Source organism: Sminthopsis crassicaudata, chromosome 1 (assembly GCF_048593235.1).
Source record: "Sminthopsis crassicaudata isolate SCR6 chromosome 1, ASM4859323v1, whole genome shotgun sequence".
Taxonomy (NCBI): Eukaryota; Metazoa; Chordata; class Mammalia; order Dasyuromorphia; family Dasyuridae; genus Sminthopsis; species Sminthopsis crassicaudata.
In genome coordinates this window covers 714492510-714508697 of record NC_133617.1, presented here as the reverse complement: position 1 = coordinate 714508697, position 16188 = coordinate 714492510, and the positions used below count along the sequence as shown (strand labels likewise).

The window sequence follows — 16188 nt, the reverse complement described above, 5'->3', positions numbered from 1 at the left end:
ATTTTGCTGACCTAAGAATTTTACCCCCCCCCCCCCACAAACACACACCTTTCCTTGATTAGGAAGGTAGAGGAGAAGGCTCTCAGCCAGCCTATGACCCAATGGATGCTGCTGTGTGTTCCTCTCAGGGCACTGCAGTGGCAGGATGAGTTATTGCTCGCCCTATAGGGAGTCTCCTCTTGAGCCAAATGCAATGTTGGGGTAATGGGAGGGTGTGAGATGACAAATAAGTCTGACACTGAGATCATACCCAAGAGATTTGGGTTGGCAAGATAACTTTATTTTGTATGCCCTTACAGGTCTTCTTTTGCTATCTACTTAGAGTTCCCTTGGTATCAATGGAAGGACACATTTTGGGTTGGTCATGAAACCTTGGGGTTACATCTTTACATAACTGTCTGCATGCTTTCTCAAAAGCCTTCACCTGTACAGGATGCAGCAGCCCAAAATTGTCCGAAATATTCTGCACAACCGTATCTCCACACTTTTCTGTGATAAAACACTTTCCACATTATGTTGCTCTTGATTTAGTAGTATCTACAACGGTATTTGAGAGTTAACTTTCAGGCTTGAGGTTGTTGGCATTCAGGCTCCCTCTCAAACTATAGCTGTTTAATCAGGGAAACTAGCTAATGCTATGGGTAAAGTGTCTGCAAACCACAGTCCCAGATATTTTGTTTGTGTCTCAGTGAGTCATAGCTACCATTAGATTTTAAATACCTTCACAACCCTCAAGGGCAACACCTGGGAACACCATAGCAATTACATATAAAATTGAATCTAGCATGTTTACTTTTTGGAGATGAAAATGCAATATTGCATTTTTGTCCTTTTCCCCCTCAATTTGCAACAGATGGAAAATTTTCCAGCACACAGGATGGGCATTGTTCTTAAGCACAGATAGGATAAGACATATGTGAGCCCTAGGCAAGGTTTGAGCCCCAGTGTATTCCTGGCCACCAGAGGCATTGAACCTTCACTGTATAGACACATGCAATTTGACTGAGCACAAAAGCAATGCTTACTGTATGTGCAAAGCACGTGTAGTCTTCTGACACTAAAAGCAAACGCATATTTACATTTATGAGTATATAAATATATATATTATAAAAGTATACATATGGATGTATTGTTGGTATTCAGTTATTTCAGGTATATCTGACTCTTCATGACCCCATTTGAGGTTTTTTTGGCAAAGATACTGTAGTAATTTTCCATTTCTTTCTCCAGCTCATTTTACAGACAAGGAAACTGAAGCAAACAGGGTTAAGTGACTTGCTTAAAATCACATAGTGTCTGAAAGCCATATTTGAATTCAGATCTTCTTGAATCTAGGCCCAGTGCGCTATCCACTCTACTACCTAGCTGCTCATGTGTGTGTATATATGTATGTGTGCACATGTATATAAGTACATGAGTATTATATGTTTGTATATATTTATAGACATATATATAAACTAATTATCCCTTTTTGTTCTCATGGGAAGCTTGCCCAACATATAATATCATAGATATTCTACACTTCACAGAATCAAATAGAAACTTTTTGGATAGTGTAAAGGATGCCAGATGCTAATGAGTCCGATGCTTACCTGAATAGGATTCATTATCAGCCTTTGCTTGGAGGCCTCCATGGATGGGATTAATCACTCCCTAGAAAGGGGAGCTCCTTCACCTTTTGCACAACTCATTGTCCTATTGAATAGCTTCCAGTTCCCTCACCAAGCTTATGGTCATCCTGACAATTGCAGTCTTTATTCTCTCTCCACTCCATATTAATGGCAAACACAAAAGATCAGGGATAGCTAGTGTCTATGAGTTTAATTTGAAGGAACTAGGGGTGTTCTGTTTGGCAAAGAGCAGATTTGGAGAATTGGGGGAATGGAGATGACATGTCATGAGGAAGAGAGGTCTCAATAGGCAGAACTAAATCATTGAGTGGAAGCTATAAAGATTTCTAGGAGATTTAGGTTTAATGTGTGAAAAGAATAACATTCCTAGGGATTGGCGTTAGCCACACTTACAACTGACTATCTTGGGATTGAATAGATTTCCCCACATTAGAAGTCTCTAAACGAAGGCTGAATGACTAATAAAAGGTGTGTTGTAATAGGAATTATTTTTTTTTAATAGATTAGAATAGGTGACTGATGACTTACCTTCCAAAACTGAATAGTGGGGTCCTATAATTTGTGCAAAACCTATTCAACTTAACAATTCTTTTCTGAATCTGAGTTAATGGTCACATAGTAAATTTCTGGTACCAGTTTTGAATTCAGATCATTTGGACTCTATTCATTGTGTTACCTAACTGCCCTTTTGAGAGTTGTACTAAATGGGAATTTTTTCTTGTACCGTCCCACCAGCACTCATAGATATTTTAAAGCTTTAAAGAAATAGAAAGGAATTCATCTTTAGGAAAAAAGATTGTCTCTTTGATTTTGAAAATTAAAAAGTAATGATATCTGTGTCCTCTACCTAGAGATGTAATCTTTCTAAAGCCTCTATTCTGTTTGGAATTTGTGAGCCCAAAAATCCTTGCATGAGAGATCATGGATTTCCTTACATAGGAATTGAATAATATGGCTTCTTTTGTGGCAATAACAATTTATAAGCATTAAGGTTAGTTATCCAACAGAAAATCAACAGTTTAGAGAATCTCTGTTATTTATAACTCAATATTTCCAAGAATTTTGATTCTATCAGTAGATAATCCCTCCCTTGATGCAGATCTCAGCTCCTATCCATCACTGCAAAAATTTTTCAAGTTGCGCTGTCAAAAGTATTCAGTATCTGGCAGACTACCTTCTGGAGATAGGTCTCTCTGACCTTGACCTTGCTAAACTCATTTTTGGATGACAGACATAAAATCCATCACTAAGTATATCCTCAAAACCTTTTTAACTTAATAAGGAGTTTAGATCTAGAACTGTGAGAAACCTGAGGTATCATCACATCCAGTCTCCTAATTTTAGAGATGGGAAAACTGAAGCCAAGAAACCTTAAATATCTTATACATGGCCATACTCGGAGATTATTTTCATTTTGAATCCAAGTTCACTGATTCCAAAGCAGCACTTTTTTTTTTTCTCTATGCCATACAATTTCCTAAATTTTAATTTCTGAGTATGCATATCTTTAAAGAACACTTGACACAAAAAGTCATCCAGGTGTGATTTTAATGAAGATTTCAATTTATTCTGAATGGAACAGAGAATTGTTTTTTTCTTTGTCATTCAAATGTGGGACAACTACATTGAAAAGAAGTATAAATATTAAATTACACATTCCCATTTAGTTAGGTGTTGGTCACAACAGCATCATGCTTTGGGCTACAATCTTGGGCCTTGAAACCACATATACTCACATTACACTTCCAAGAAATCCTTTACCCAATTTCAGAGTTTCTAAATGGAGAGTTGCATTTGAAGAAGGAAGAGTTAGAAGATGTTTGAGAGAAAGAATTGCTTGCAATAACTTGAACATACATGTATGAAAGTCAAATCGAAGAATATCAGTGAATAAAGAAGCAATATAACTCCTTTAAAGGTAGAGACAGCAATAGAAAAAAAAATCCTTCTTCTGTGAATAATGGGGGAAAAAAAACTTGCTGAAGAATAATTTGAAGTTGAGCTATGGGCACAGGGTCCTTTTCCTCTTGAGTGTTTCTTTAACAAAGAACAGGAGAGATGAAAGAAATGAATAATGGTATGCTTAATGGACAAAGGTGAAATACATTTGCAGGACGAAATAGAGTTATCCGCAGTTCTCATTTTCCTCAACAATACAATGAGAATAATACCAAAAGCTACCTTTCAGGATTGTTTTGAGGATCAATTGAAATAATATTTGTAAAATTCCTGATCCCATGCCTGACACATAGTAGGCACTATATAAATGCTTATTTAACTTCCCCTTTTTCTTCCCATGATTATCTCACAATCTCATCTGGATGATTCCTCAACAGACTGCTTCTTATCAAGTGGCTAAGACAGCCTGTGTGATTTTGATGCTTATTTCCCAGTTTCATTTAAATTCAAATTGGGGCTTCACTCTTTGGTATTTTCTCTTCTAATTTCAGATGACAATACACTGCACGGACCAATTTTCATCCACGAACCAAGCCATGTGATGTTCCCATTGGATTCAGAGGAGAAGAAAGTGAAATTGAATTGTGAAGTTAAGGGGAATCCCAAACCACTTATCAGGTTTGTTGAGTTTAAAGCTAAGGTTACCAGTTTGTCTTCTTACCAGATAAAATATTTATTGACCACTTATAATATATATGAATATTATACTTGTATATTTAGATAATATATATTACAATGAACATAAATATACACATCTGGTATTTATCACTTACAATGTGTAAGATATGTATGTAGACAAGATGAAAATTTATAAAATATATGATGAATAAATGTATACTTATACACATAAAAATCATGTGTATAGCAATCTACATATGCATATGTATATACACAGATTGCTTACAGATAATGGATACATATATAGAAAAAGGTATATCTTATACAAGAAATCCCAAAAGTCTTAGTGCATTCAAAGTTATTAAAACTTGAATTGTACCAAGACTTTTGGAACCACCTATAATCAGGTACATACATGGCTGTGTGTGTGTGCATTATTTCATCAGTATAGAAAGTTGTGGTGAACTACCAGATGGGTAAGTTTTAGTCGTGAAGAGTTGCTTGTGGAAAATCAAAAGATGAGTCAATCACTGAACAACAAGTAAACATTGATTAAGCACTCACTACGTACCAAATACTGTGCTGGAATCTGAAGATACAATAGCAATAAAAATAATCCCAGAAAAGAGATAAATTAGATACGTAATCAGTTATGTTACCATATAGGAAAGACCATGTAGATGAAGAATAACTTTTGTCCGGACTATGACAACCCAGAACTGGGAGAGAGACAGACAGATGCAGAGACAGAAACAGAAACCGAGACTCAAAGATAGAGACTCAGAGAGAGAGAGAGAGAGAAACGAAGAGAAACAACCAGACAGAGAAAGGGGAGAAGAGGAAAGGGCAGGAGAAGGGAAGGGAGAAGAGAAGAGAAGAGGGAGAATCTTGTACAGGTATAGATGGGCAATATTCTAGCTCCAGAATTGGAGAGAGTCATCATCATAGGTTTAGTGCTGGAAAGGATCTCGGTAGCCATATAATGTAATTGCCTCATTTCATAGATGAAGACACAGACCCAAAGAAATTCAAATCTAAGTGTTCTGTCTCCAGTTATGCTCATCATTCTGCTTCTAAGTGGAAAAGAAAAGTAGATTGTTTTGGGGAAGTTGCACAGTACTTTTAATGACTACAAACTTTTCTTTGAGATTCAATCCTATTTTTACATTTTAATTCTTTTGGTGATGCGACAGGACTAGGAGTCGGGGAATGTCAGTCTGAAGAATCAAAGTTGTGAGATTTATGGTGGATATGAGTGAGTTGCAGAAACTTTCCAATTAATATTGTGCTGAGGCCTTGTAAAGTATCTCACCACAGACTGGAAAAAAGGTGACCTGTTCACGTAACAAGAGCAAGATTTGACCTGAAAGGTCCACAGTTACCCACATTATGTAAGAGATCTAAAGGGAGGCTGGTGCTATGTTGGATGGGACCCCTGTGGAGAACTTTTAGAAATAGGGAAAATGATATTATGTAATAAATATAATAATATAAATAAAAAGGAAAAGAGTCACTGGAAATACATAGGAGTAGGTTAAGTTGGAATCTGTACTTTGGGAGTAGGTCCCCATGCTGAGATGATTCAGATTTATCAAAGTATTAAGGAAGTTATACCATGGAAATTGCTGTTCCTCTTGATGAGCTCTAGTTCAACCTAGACCACAAACTTTGGTTTGTATCTGTCTCTATGCCTTTAGACCCCCATGTCTAAAATGTTTTCTTACCCAACTCCACCATTTAGGATTTTTTGTTTCTTTCAAGAATCTCTTCAGATATTAACTTCTGCAAAAGACCCCTTTTCCTCCTCTCAGCTGCAACAAGTATAGAGTTTTTAATATGGATTTTTTTTCCATTTGAATATATGTTCTATGATGGTAAGAAATCTAGTGCTTTTTTTTTTCTTTTACATGTCCACCACTTACCATAGAAAGATATAATGATACAGACTGGACAAAGATACTAGAGTAATGCAGGTTAGTACTTTCTCTGCAGTATAGGTCATTTGCCTAGAATACTGAAAGGTTAGATGATAGCTTGGTTTCTCAGATATCCTGGTTCACAACCCACTATGCCATACTGCTCCTAGCATAGTATAAGCTGTTCAATCATGCTTATTGATTTAAAAGAATCAGCAGTCTCTCCTAAGAATGCTAAAAGAGACCCTAGATACCATCATGTCTAACCCTTCATTTTAAAAATAAGAAAACTGAGGGACAAAAACACTAAATGATTGACGCAGAGCCTCATCACAGATAAGTGGCAGGAGTGATATTTGAACCCAGTTCTTCCAAACTCCCACTCTAATGCTCTATCCACTATTCTAGCTTTAGTCATATGATCGTTTGCTTATGGAAAGTCCTTGATTCCTGTTTACTTGGTATGAACAAAAAGCAAAACTGAACTATTGCTAGTTATTTCCCTGATCTGGATATATCTCTGTGTGTCCTTCAGTGACTTACTCAAAGGAAAGTAGCCAGAAAAGTATTGCATTATTTCTAAATGTCCCTAACCATGTTCAATGGGATGCTGTAGTTATATTTGTTACCACCCTATTGGTTGGGGGCAGGTTTCTGGAACAGCTATATCTTTAATATAAGGGTCTTTCCTATGCTGTGCCTTTGACAGGACACTCATCAGACATTCTCTCCCATCAATTCAGGAGTGTGCCAGGCCCTTGTTCAAAAAGGACTCCTTTGTCTTTGGAAGAAAATACAAACCCACCTGGCTTTGAAAACCCTTCCTAATATGAAGGCCTGCTTCTTCAGGTTAATAAGGTGTTATTCTTTGTCATATACTTTGTGTTCCAGCTAAACTGACCTACTTGATCTTCCTCATTTGTAACAACTCCTGTCCTATCTCTGCCTTTTCCATGCTATCACTCAGGCCTAGAATGTCCTCCTCTCTGCCTCAAAGAATCCTTTACTTTCTTTCCCTTCTACATAAGGCCTTTCCTGCTCCTCACAGTTATTAGTTCTCCATTTCCTCTAAGTACTTTGTATGTATGTTATTATATGTATGTATATTATTTATCTCAAAAAAAGAATGTCAACTCTTTGAGGGCAATTTCATTTTCATGTTTTCATTTTTATCACCAGGATTTCTCAAAATCAATCAGCTAATTAATTAGTTGTTTATGATACTGGAGAAAACTTAAATAAGTTAACATAACAATTATCCTTCATTCTCAGTGTAATACCAAGATGTATCATTGGCGCCTGTATTCTAGAAAAGCTTCCTCCATTGGGAAGCTTCACTTCTGATCATATCTACACAGAATACATTTTCTTAATTAGACTTTGTAATCTGTCTACTTAATCCCCTTGAGCTTCAATTTCTGGACCTCTAAAAAATGAAAGGATTAAACAGGGTGATCTTTAATGTCTCTTCCTGTTCTGGACCTGTGATTCTTTGATAATATAATCACTTCATTTTTTAAAATGCTTCAAGCCACTCTCTTTTAAGAAAAACTTGTTGAAACCTTCCCAACACTGACAAAAATATAGATGCTTTCCGTGTTTGTATATAGAGAAAGTTCATTTCCAGATCTATAGAATCACCTTTATCTTTTCATGCTTTAAAGGTAAAAGAAAAGAAAATACATGATGGGGAAATGATCTACTTGAAAGTGACACTCCTTAGATGCTTTTCTCCAATTCTCCAGTAGTGCCCTTTAGTTAACAGTGCTATGACAACTTAGCATTATTCAGTAGTAGCACTTTACCTTATTATTTAACTAGAAGAATATAATGTAAAAACTATTATTTCTTTAAGGCCCACCAGGAAGAAAGTCAAGAAAAAAAAAACTTTTGATGAAATGCACCCAGAAAGGTGAACCGAGGAACCTGGAGTCTTTCATTCATTACTCCACTGCTGATTTTCTCCTACAGATTTTATAGAAGGAGGGTTGATGTCTGCATGAACTTTTTTAAAAATGTAAAAATTATTCTAGGGGAGGCAAAGATCATGGAAAAAGAATGGAGGACATAGCTTATCATGTATCAGTGTCTTTCTTCCCTCAGCATTTCAGTCTTCTGGTTGACTTTGAGAAGGGAAGGAAGACACTGCTAAAACAGAGCCGAAGGTTATCTACTCGGCAGGGTTCTGCAGTCAAGCTTCCTCTGCAGACACCCCATCTGACCCTTGCATATTGTACTCTTCTCTCCATTGAGCTTCCCTTTCCATTGTTCCCATTCCCTTGATTTTAAAAGGGTTGACCCAAGGCCAGGAAAGATGAAGCAGTTCTGACTCACCCACGTGCCAGACAGCAATAGCATCCCTGAGGATGTGTGACATCACTCACCCAGTCTCTACATGGGCCCTTCAGGGAGAGAGATTCCAAGTCCTTAGCTGAAGTTTGAGCTCCATGGTATATCTACTTGCCTCTGTGACATCGGCACCCAATTGAACCTGGAAACAAAAAGCTCAAATCAGCCAGATTTTTTTTTCATTGAGTCAAGCTGAAATAGTTTATAGAGAGAGGGGGTCCAACTGGCAGCAATTCCTCTCTTCTAAGAACATTTCTGTCTGTACCTAGAACTTCACAAAGAAAGGACTCCCATGAAGCCTGACCCCAACTGTGTGTGGGTTCCCCACGAGACTGATGAATCTGCCCATGCATTCTGTTAGCTTGTCATGGCTGGAGGGCATCTCCACCTGTGCCATCATATTTGCATTGTTTCTGAAGTGCTGGTGCCCATGAAGCATAATACAGACTGCAAAGAAAGTAGGCAATTTTTCAAGAGGTTGTTGGGTTTTTTTTTTTTTTTTTTTTTTTTTTTTTTAATTCTCAAATAAGAAACTGAATTTAGGACATGTTAAAATGAACGGGGATTACATTGTCATAGAAGGCCTTGCAAGGTTTTATAGTAGAGAATTACACAGAAAACAATTTTTCTCCAAATATAATTCTCTTTACTATTTGCATATAAAAATAGTTCTTTGCTATTTGTATATAAAACAATCAAGCAGATCAAAAATACATTCTACATACCATTTTCTATAGGACCAGTGTAGACAGACCAATAAAGTTATGCTCATTACTTCCTCAGCTGCTTTCTTGATGGGATACCAATTTTAAGTCCCAAACTCTAATCATAGCTCATATTATGTTGCAGTTACTTCAATGAGTTTTCAGAATTGTCATACTGAATTGGTCTGTTATTGTCTGAAGTGAGAGCTAGGGTGGAGGCCAATGGGAAAGCTCTGGCAAATGAAAACTATTTTCATCCCATTAGATGTGAGCTGCTTGAGATTGAGATCAGGGACTGTCTTTTGTCTTTGAATCCCAAGTGCTTAGCACTGTACCTGGCCTACTGGAGATGATAAATAAATGTTTGTTTACTGATTAATCTTAAAGAAAAGGTCAACATCTAATGCTCATCTTATTATAAAACTCTTTCCAAATATTTACTATGTTTCTTGTATTTTATAACTATCTGTTATAAAAATGTTGTGTGTCCTCCCCTCACATACACACATATATTCATACTTCTACTAGTACATTAGAAAGTAAGATTCTTGAAGGCAAAGCCAAGATAGTAGAATAAAGGCAGGAACTTGCCCAACCTCTCTCCCAAACTGCTCCAAATTCATTTAAGTAATGAATCTATATCACATAACCCCTAAAATGGAGTAGAACATTTTGGGGCCAAAGGCATCTTAGAAACTCAGCAGAAAAGGTCTGTGACTCCAGATTTGGAATCCAATGTGCAGCTCTAGTCCCAGCCCAACCCAGCCTAGGGCCAACTTCTGAATTGGCAACCGTACTGGTGGCTTCCAGACTTCTAAGCCCAGAGACACCAAAGAAAACCTGGAAGGTCAGGAGAAAAGGTCTGTGGAACAGTCCCAGTACATGTCCAACCCCAGTTCCAGCCAGACTCCAGAGAAGGCAAGATGGAACCTCTGAATCATCAACAGTTCTGGAGGCCTTCTTAGCCCTGGCACACCAGAGAAGATTCTGAAGGTCGTTGCAGAGGGTTTGTGGCAATGAGGTAGGAGTCTGTAGTATGGTTCCATCTCAACACTGGTGAGCAGAGTCCTAGCCCAGGCCAGCACACTAGATTTTACACTGCAGTGGGGTGGGATACTTGTTAACAGCTCCAGAAGAGAAAAATGCTTGTGGTCAGACTCCTGATAGGATTTCCAAAAAATAGTTGCACAAAACACTTGAAGCTTGGGGCAGTGCACTCTCCACCCTGGAAGCAGAGCCCTACTTTAATAAAGGATTAAAAAGCCAAGTAATAGGCTAGGAAAATGAGCAGAAAACAAACAAAAAAAAAAGTTTCTGACCATTGAAAGTTATGATGGTGACAAGAAAGATCAAAACACACACTCAGAGGATGATAACAAAGTCAAAGATCCTGTATCCAAAGCTTCCAAGAAAAATAAGAATTGAGCTCAGGCCATGAAAGAGCTCAAAAGTGACTTTGAAAATCAAGTGACAAAGATAGAGAAAAACTTAGGGTAAGAATTGAGAGAACTGCAAAAGAAAATACAAAAATGAGGAGAAGAATTCCTTAAAAAGCAAAATTGGTCAATTAGGAAAGGAGAAAAATAATTCCTTAAAAATATAATTTTATTTTGTGCAAATGGAAGCTAATGACTTTATGAGAAATTAAGATACAATAAAGCCAAACCTAAAAAATGAAAAAAATAGAAAAAAATTGTGAAATATTTCATTGGAAAAACAACTGACCTGGAAAATAGATCAAGGAGAGATCATTTAAAAATTATTGGTCTATCAGAAACTCAGGATCACAAAAAGAGTCTGGACATCATCTTTCAAGAAAGTATTAAGGAAAACTATCCTGATATTCTAGAACAAATTGAAAGAACCCACCCATCACCCCCTGAAAGAGATCCCAAAATGAAAATGCCTAGGAATATTATAGCCAAATTCTGGAACCCCATGGTCAAGGAGAAAATATTGCAAGTATCCAGAAAGAAACAATTCAAATATGTGGAGTCACAGTTAGGATAACACAACATTTATCAGCTTCTACATTACATTATATTAAAGTACTAGAGGGCAAATATCATATTCTGAACAGCAATGGAATTAGGATTACAAGCAAGAATCACCTATCCAGCAAAACTGAGTATAATCCTTCAGAGAAAAAGGTGGTCATTCAATGACACAGGATTTTCAAGCATTCATGATGAAAATGCCAAAGCTGAATGGAAAATTTGATTTTCAAATACAGGACTCTGAAGAAGCATAAGGCGGTAATCAGGAAAGTGATTTCATAAGGGACTTAAAAAGGTTTATCTGTTTACATTCCTACATAGAAGGATGATACTTGTAATTCATTGAGATAATCTCATTATTATGGCAGTTAGAAGGGGTATACATACATACATACACACATAAGAGTGAGAGAGACAGAGAGACAGAGAGACAGGGAACTCTCCAAGGTACCAGAAAAGGGAATTTCTTCAGCTATAAAGTTCTCTATACAAATGAAATCACAAGTAGTCTAATGTCCAACTCACTGGATGCCCAGCTATTAACACAGTACCTCAATAGAAAGATGCATGCATTATATTTGGAGACTGATTCCTCAAATGTAATATGTAATAATAAAATTATAGAGATAACTTAAGTAGAGCATTGACTAGAATATTGCACTTGAAGAGGAAGACCTGAGTTCAGTGAAGTCTCAGATACTTATTGTGTGTAACCCTAGGTGTGACCCTAGGTAAATCACAATCTCTACCTGCTTCAGTTACCTGAACTATATACAATAAGGTTGTTGTGAGGATTGATTGAAGTGTTATTTGTTAAATGCTTAGCACAGCTTCTGTCACATAATAGCTACTTAATAAATATCCCAGTGTCTAAATTACAGATAATAATACAAATAAATATCACCATGGAATGTTACCATAGTATTTGATGAACTAGGTTTACAATGTGCTAAGTGTCTAGGTAAAAGGTGAACTGAATAGGTATATTTGGTCTCCATGATGTCAGTCAAATATCCTGTCATTTATAGATACTCCAATTCTAAATTCGTTTGCCTTTTTAACCAATCTGGATTCAATATTTTGCCTCTTCCTTCATTATTCTTCTACAACTATGAAGAATTAAGTGCTAAACTACTGTCTGTCTACCCAGGTTACTTATACCTTCGGAATCTAATACTTAATGTGCAACAAGAAAATGGTATTTACACACATATATTGTATCTAGGTTATACTGTAATATATGTAAAATGTATGGGATTGCCTGTCATCAAGGGGAGGGAGTAGAGGGAGAGAGGGAGGGGATAATTTGGAAAAATGAATACAAGGGATAATGTTTTAAAAAAAATTACTCATGCATATATACTATCAAAATTATAAATAAATAAAATAAAATAAAAAGAATTAAGTGCTAAAATGTACTTTTTCCATGGCCTGTCCTTGATTTGCCTTTGAATATTGGAGAATATCAAAACCCCACATAGATGGAATCTACCATGCTTTTATCTTGTCTTACCCACTTTAAATGTCTCTTCCTTATAATTTCCAGTCTTCTTTTGTGTTATTAATTCCCTAGCAATTCTCTATAACCAGCACAAGGTAGAACTTTATGTGAAGAAAGACTGGAAGCAGAGAGATTCATTAGGAGGCTATTTTTATCATCGAGGGTACAAAGATGAAGGTCTGGCCTGGTGTGGTGACCACATCAGTAAAGAAAAAAAAAAGAGATGATGATAAGAGTGCTTGTAGTGACAGAAGTGATAAGCTTTGGGCCACTGACTGGATATGACAGATAACAGAAAATGAAGCATCAAACAATGGCAAATCTTAGCTGTATTTACCTAATGTCTGTCTGTAACCATAGAACTGAAAACAATAGTAGATACATATTTTGCACATGATTGCTCAGTAGTTCATCAAATTGACAAATGATTGAGCAGGCTTCCTCCAAATTCAATATAGACCCACTCTTTTACAGTCAGGTTATTATTTAGTTGTATTATGGGCTGAGCCTACTGAACTGGGCTTCATAGCCTGTCTTTTGGCATTTATTTGGTTTATGACTTTGGGCAATTACTTCTCTGGACCTCAGGTGTTTTTGTTTTTTTTTTTTCATTTCAAAAATGTGAACTTTGGACTAAGTGATCTTTAATATCCCTGTCAGTCTTACCTCCTATGTATCTGAAACAATTTTTCAGTTTAATCAAATATTTAAAAATTATAATGTGCTAGATGTAAGGCTAAGAGAAACTAGTTTTCATTGACTGCTTAGTTTACAGATGAGAAGTACAAGCCCCAACAAGAACAGTGATTGCCCAGGGCCAAACAAGTTCTAAGTATTGGAGACCCCATTGAAACTCAGGTCTTCTAAATGCATTGCTATGAACTGGAATTTAATTTCTTAGCAATGGTCGCCTGGTCTAGAAAGAATCATTGAGTCACAAAATCTGGATTCAAGTTCTAATTATTGCATGTAATAACTCAAGGATTCTTGGAAGATTTGTCAAAATATTAATTTCCTCATCTTTAAAATTCAAATAACAATAATACTTGAACTAACTATATCACAAGACTATTATAATGAAAACACTTTGTAAAGCTTAAAGTATTTAGGTTCTTGGCATATAATAAGTGCTTAGTAAAATCTTATTTATTGATTCTACAAATATGAGCTATTATTATTGGGTAATTGCTTAATACTTTATTGTAAGCTGCAACATATTGCAATTGTAACTATTCAGAAAAAGTGCAATATTAGATCCTTAGAAATTATAAATGATATTGAAGATATCATACAATGTCTAGCATATTACCTAGCCATAAATACAATTGTTTAAAATGACATTGAATCCTATTAAACATATTGCTTGGTCAGGAAATGTAAGGATCTTGGCACGGTTGAGTAATGCAGTTTGAATTTTCAAATTGGATTAAAAAGATCAGAAATAGTATTGTGTGCTATTTATATTTCCTGTTTTAGACAATTCAGAAGTATTGATTAATATTATAAGAATTTATCTACTGGCATTTTTCTACCATAGGTGGAAGTTAAATGGAACAGATGTTGACATTGGTATGGATTTCCGCTACAGTGTGGTTGAAGGCAGCTTGTTGATCAATAACCCCAATAAAACTCAAGATGCTGGAACATACCAGTGCATAGCAACAAACTCATTTGGAACAATTGTGAGCAAGGAAGCAAAACTTCAGTTTGCTTGTAAGTAGCAATTAAATCATGTGGCAAAAACAGTATTGCATTTCTGTACCATTATGCCAAGAAACAGTAGAAACCATTATTTTAAAAAGAAGACACATATTTTTTAATTTGTTGTATAATGTTATTTTCTAAGATGTCTTATTTTATTTGGAAAATATCATGATTTGTAGGATAATTTGTTAAATTTGAGTGGGAAGAGAAAGTTCTATTTTTATGAGTGTTGAGATATTTTGGTGGTGTGTTGCTTTGTATGTGCTTCGTATGCAGCTAGGGAGTGAGGAAAGCCACCTGGTATCTGAGAATAGCATATAACTATTTTAATCACTAAACAGTGATGGTGGTTCATGCTTTAAAGATGCAAACACACACAAACTATATTTTGAAATAGTAAACGTATAATAGATTCTACAAACAGGTGTGACAAGGGTAGCCTTTGTTTAAGCAGATCCAGTGGAAATTAAAAGTTCAGTCACATTTTTAAATGGGTTTTCTGTTTAGGATTTCTGATTAGGATTTTCCTAATATAACATCCAGGCTCCTTTGGTAGTCTACTAATGCTAAAAGTATTATAATTACAAAGTCTAGTAGCAATAACATCGCACAACATTCTCATTAATGAATTCCTCTTTGGGGAACACAACATCAAATATAACTAATATCCAATACTTTAATCTATTATTGTCATTCAGATGCATTTTCATTAACCAAGAAATGAATTTTATAAATTGTATGTATATATGAATTTCAGGATTATATTATTTGGGGATGTCTGCTAAGATATTGCTTCTAAATATTCTTAGGAGCAGCACTTGATAGGAGGATAATATGACTGAAAGCAACACAGGAAAAATCCAATCATTAAGCAATTTCTTAATCTGTATATAATGTAACTCCAAAACATAATCTTGTATTTTATAATAAGAAATAAATCTCAAGAGCAATTTGAAAATATGAAGACAAAGAGTCATAGGAGCTTAGAGTTATGAGGAATCTTAGATCCCACACAAAACAAGAATTCTGCACAATCTCCTTCACAGATACTTGTCCTGCACATACTTCTATATATCCTATCTTTCAATCAGCCTATTCCCTTTCTGAATAATATTAATAATTAGAAATTTCTTCTGTAACTGACCAAAAAAAAAATCTCCTTGACAAATTTCACCCATTGGTCCTATTCCTGCCCCGAGGCTATTAAGAATCTAATATTTCTGCCACATGACATTCTTTCCAATATTAGCAGATTGCCTATCACCCTTGTCTCTTATTCTCCAGACTATATGTCTCTTCAGACCCTTTAACCCTTCCTCTCATAGCATGCTTTCTAGATTCCTCAACACCAGAACCATATTTCCTAAGCTCTTTGATAGTATTGGCTGTCTAATTTACATCTTTGTATTTCCAGCATATGCCAGTTTTGAGCCATACTATAATCATAATAATTGTTTGCCAAAAGAATGAATGAATACCAGTTTTACATAATTTCTTTCAAGGTGAAAGCTATCTGTCTACCATTCTTGGCATTTAGTAGATGCTTGTTGATTTGGCAAATTTAGTTCTGGATTACAAGAAAATTCATTTATTGCTTATAGGCACCTTAGAAGTTATTACATCAATCTCCCTCTAATTTACATAAAAGATAAATTGAGGGCCGAGAAAGTTAAATGATATATCCAATGTTACACAAGTAGTAATTAGCAGAACTGTCTCAAAACGGGATTGCCAGTATAGAATACAATGCCTTGAATGTAATTTGACTGGCATGGTGTATTGTAGATGTAGATGTAGAATGGATTTGAT

At 35.8% G+C, this 16188-nt stretch overlaps 1 protein-coding gene across 1 annotated transcript in view; it reads left to right on the top strand.

Moving 5' to 3' along the window:
* The window catches only part of CNTN4 (contactin 4), a 607439-nt gene that overhangs the window by 231603 nt on the left and 359648 nt on the right, over positions 1 to 16188 (top strand). Inside the window, 2 exon segments of the mRNA XM_074284065.1 lie at positions 4082 to 4208; positions 14213 to 14388. Coding sequence (XP_074140166.1) covers positions 4082 to 4208; positions 14213 to 14388 — 303 coding nt within the window.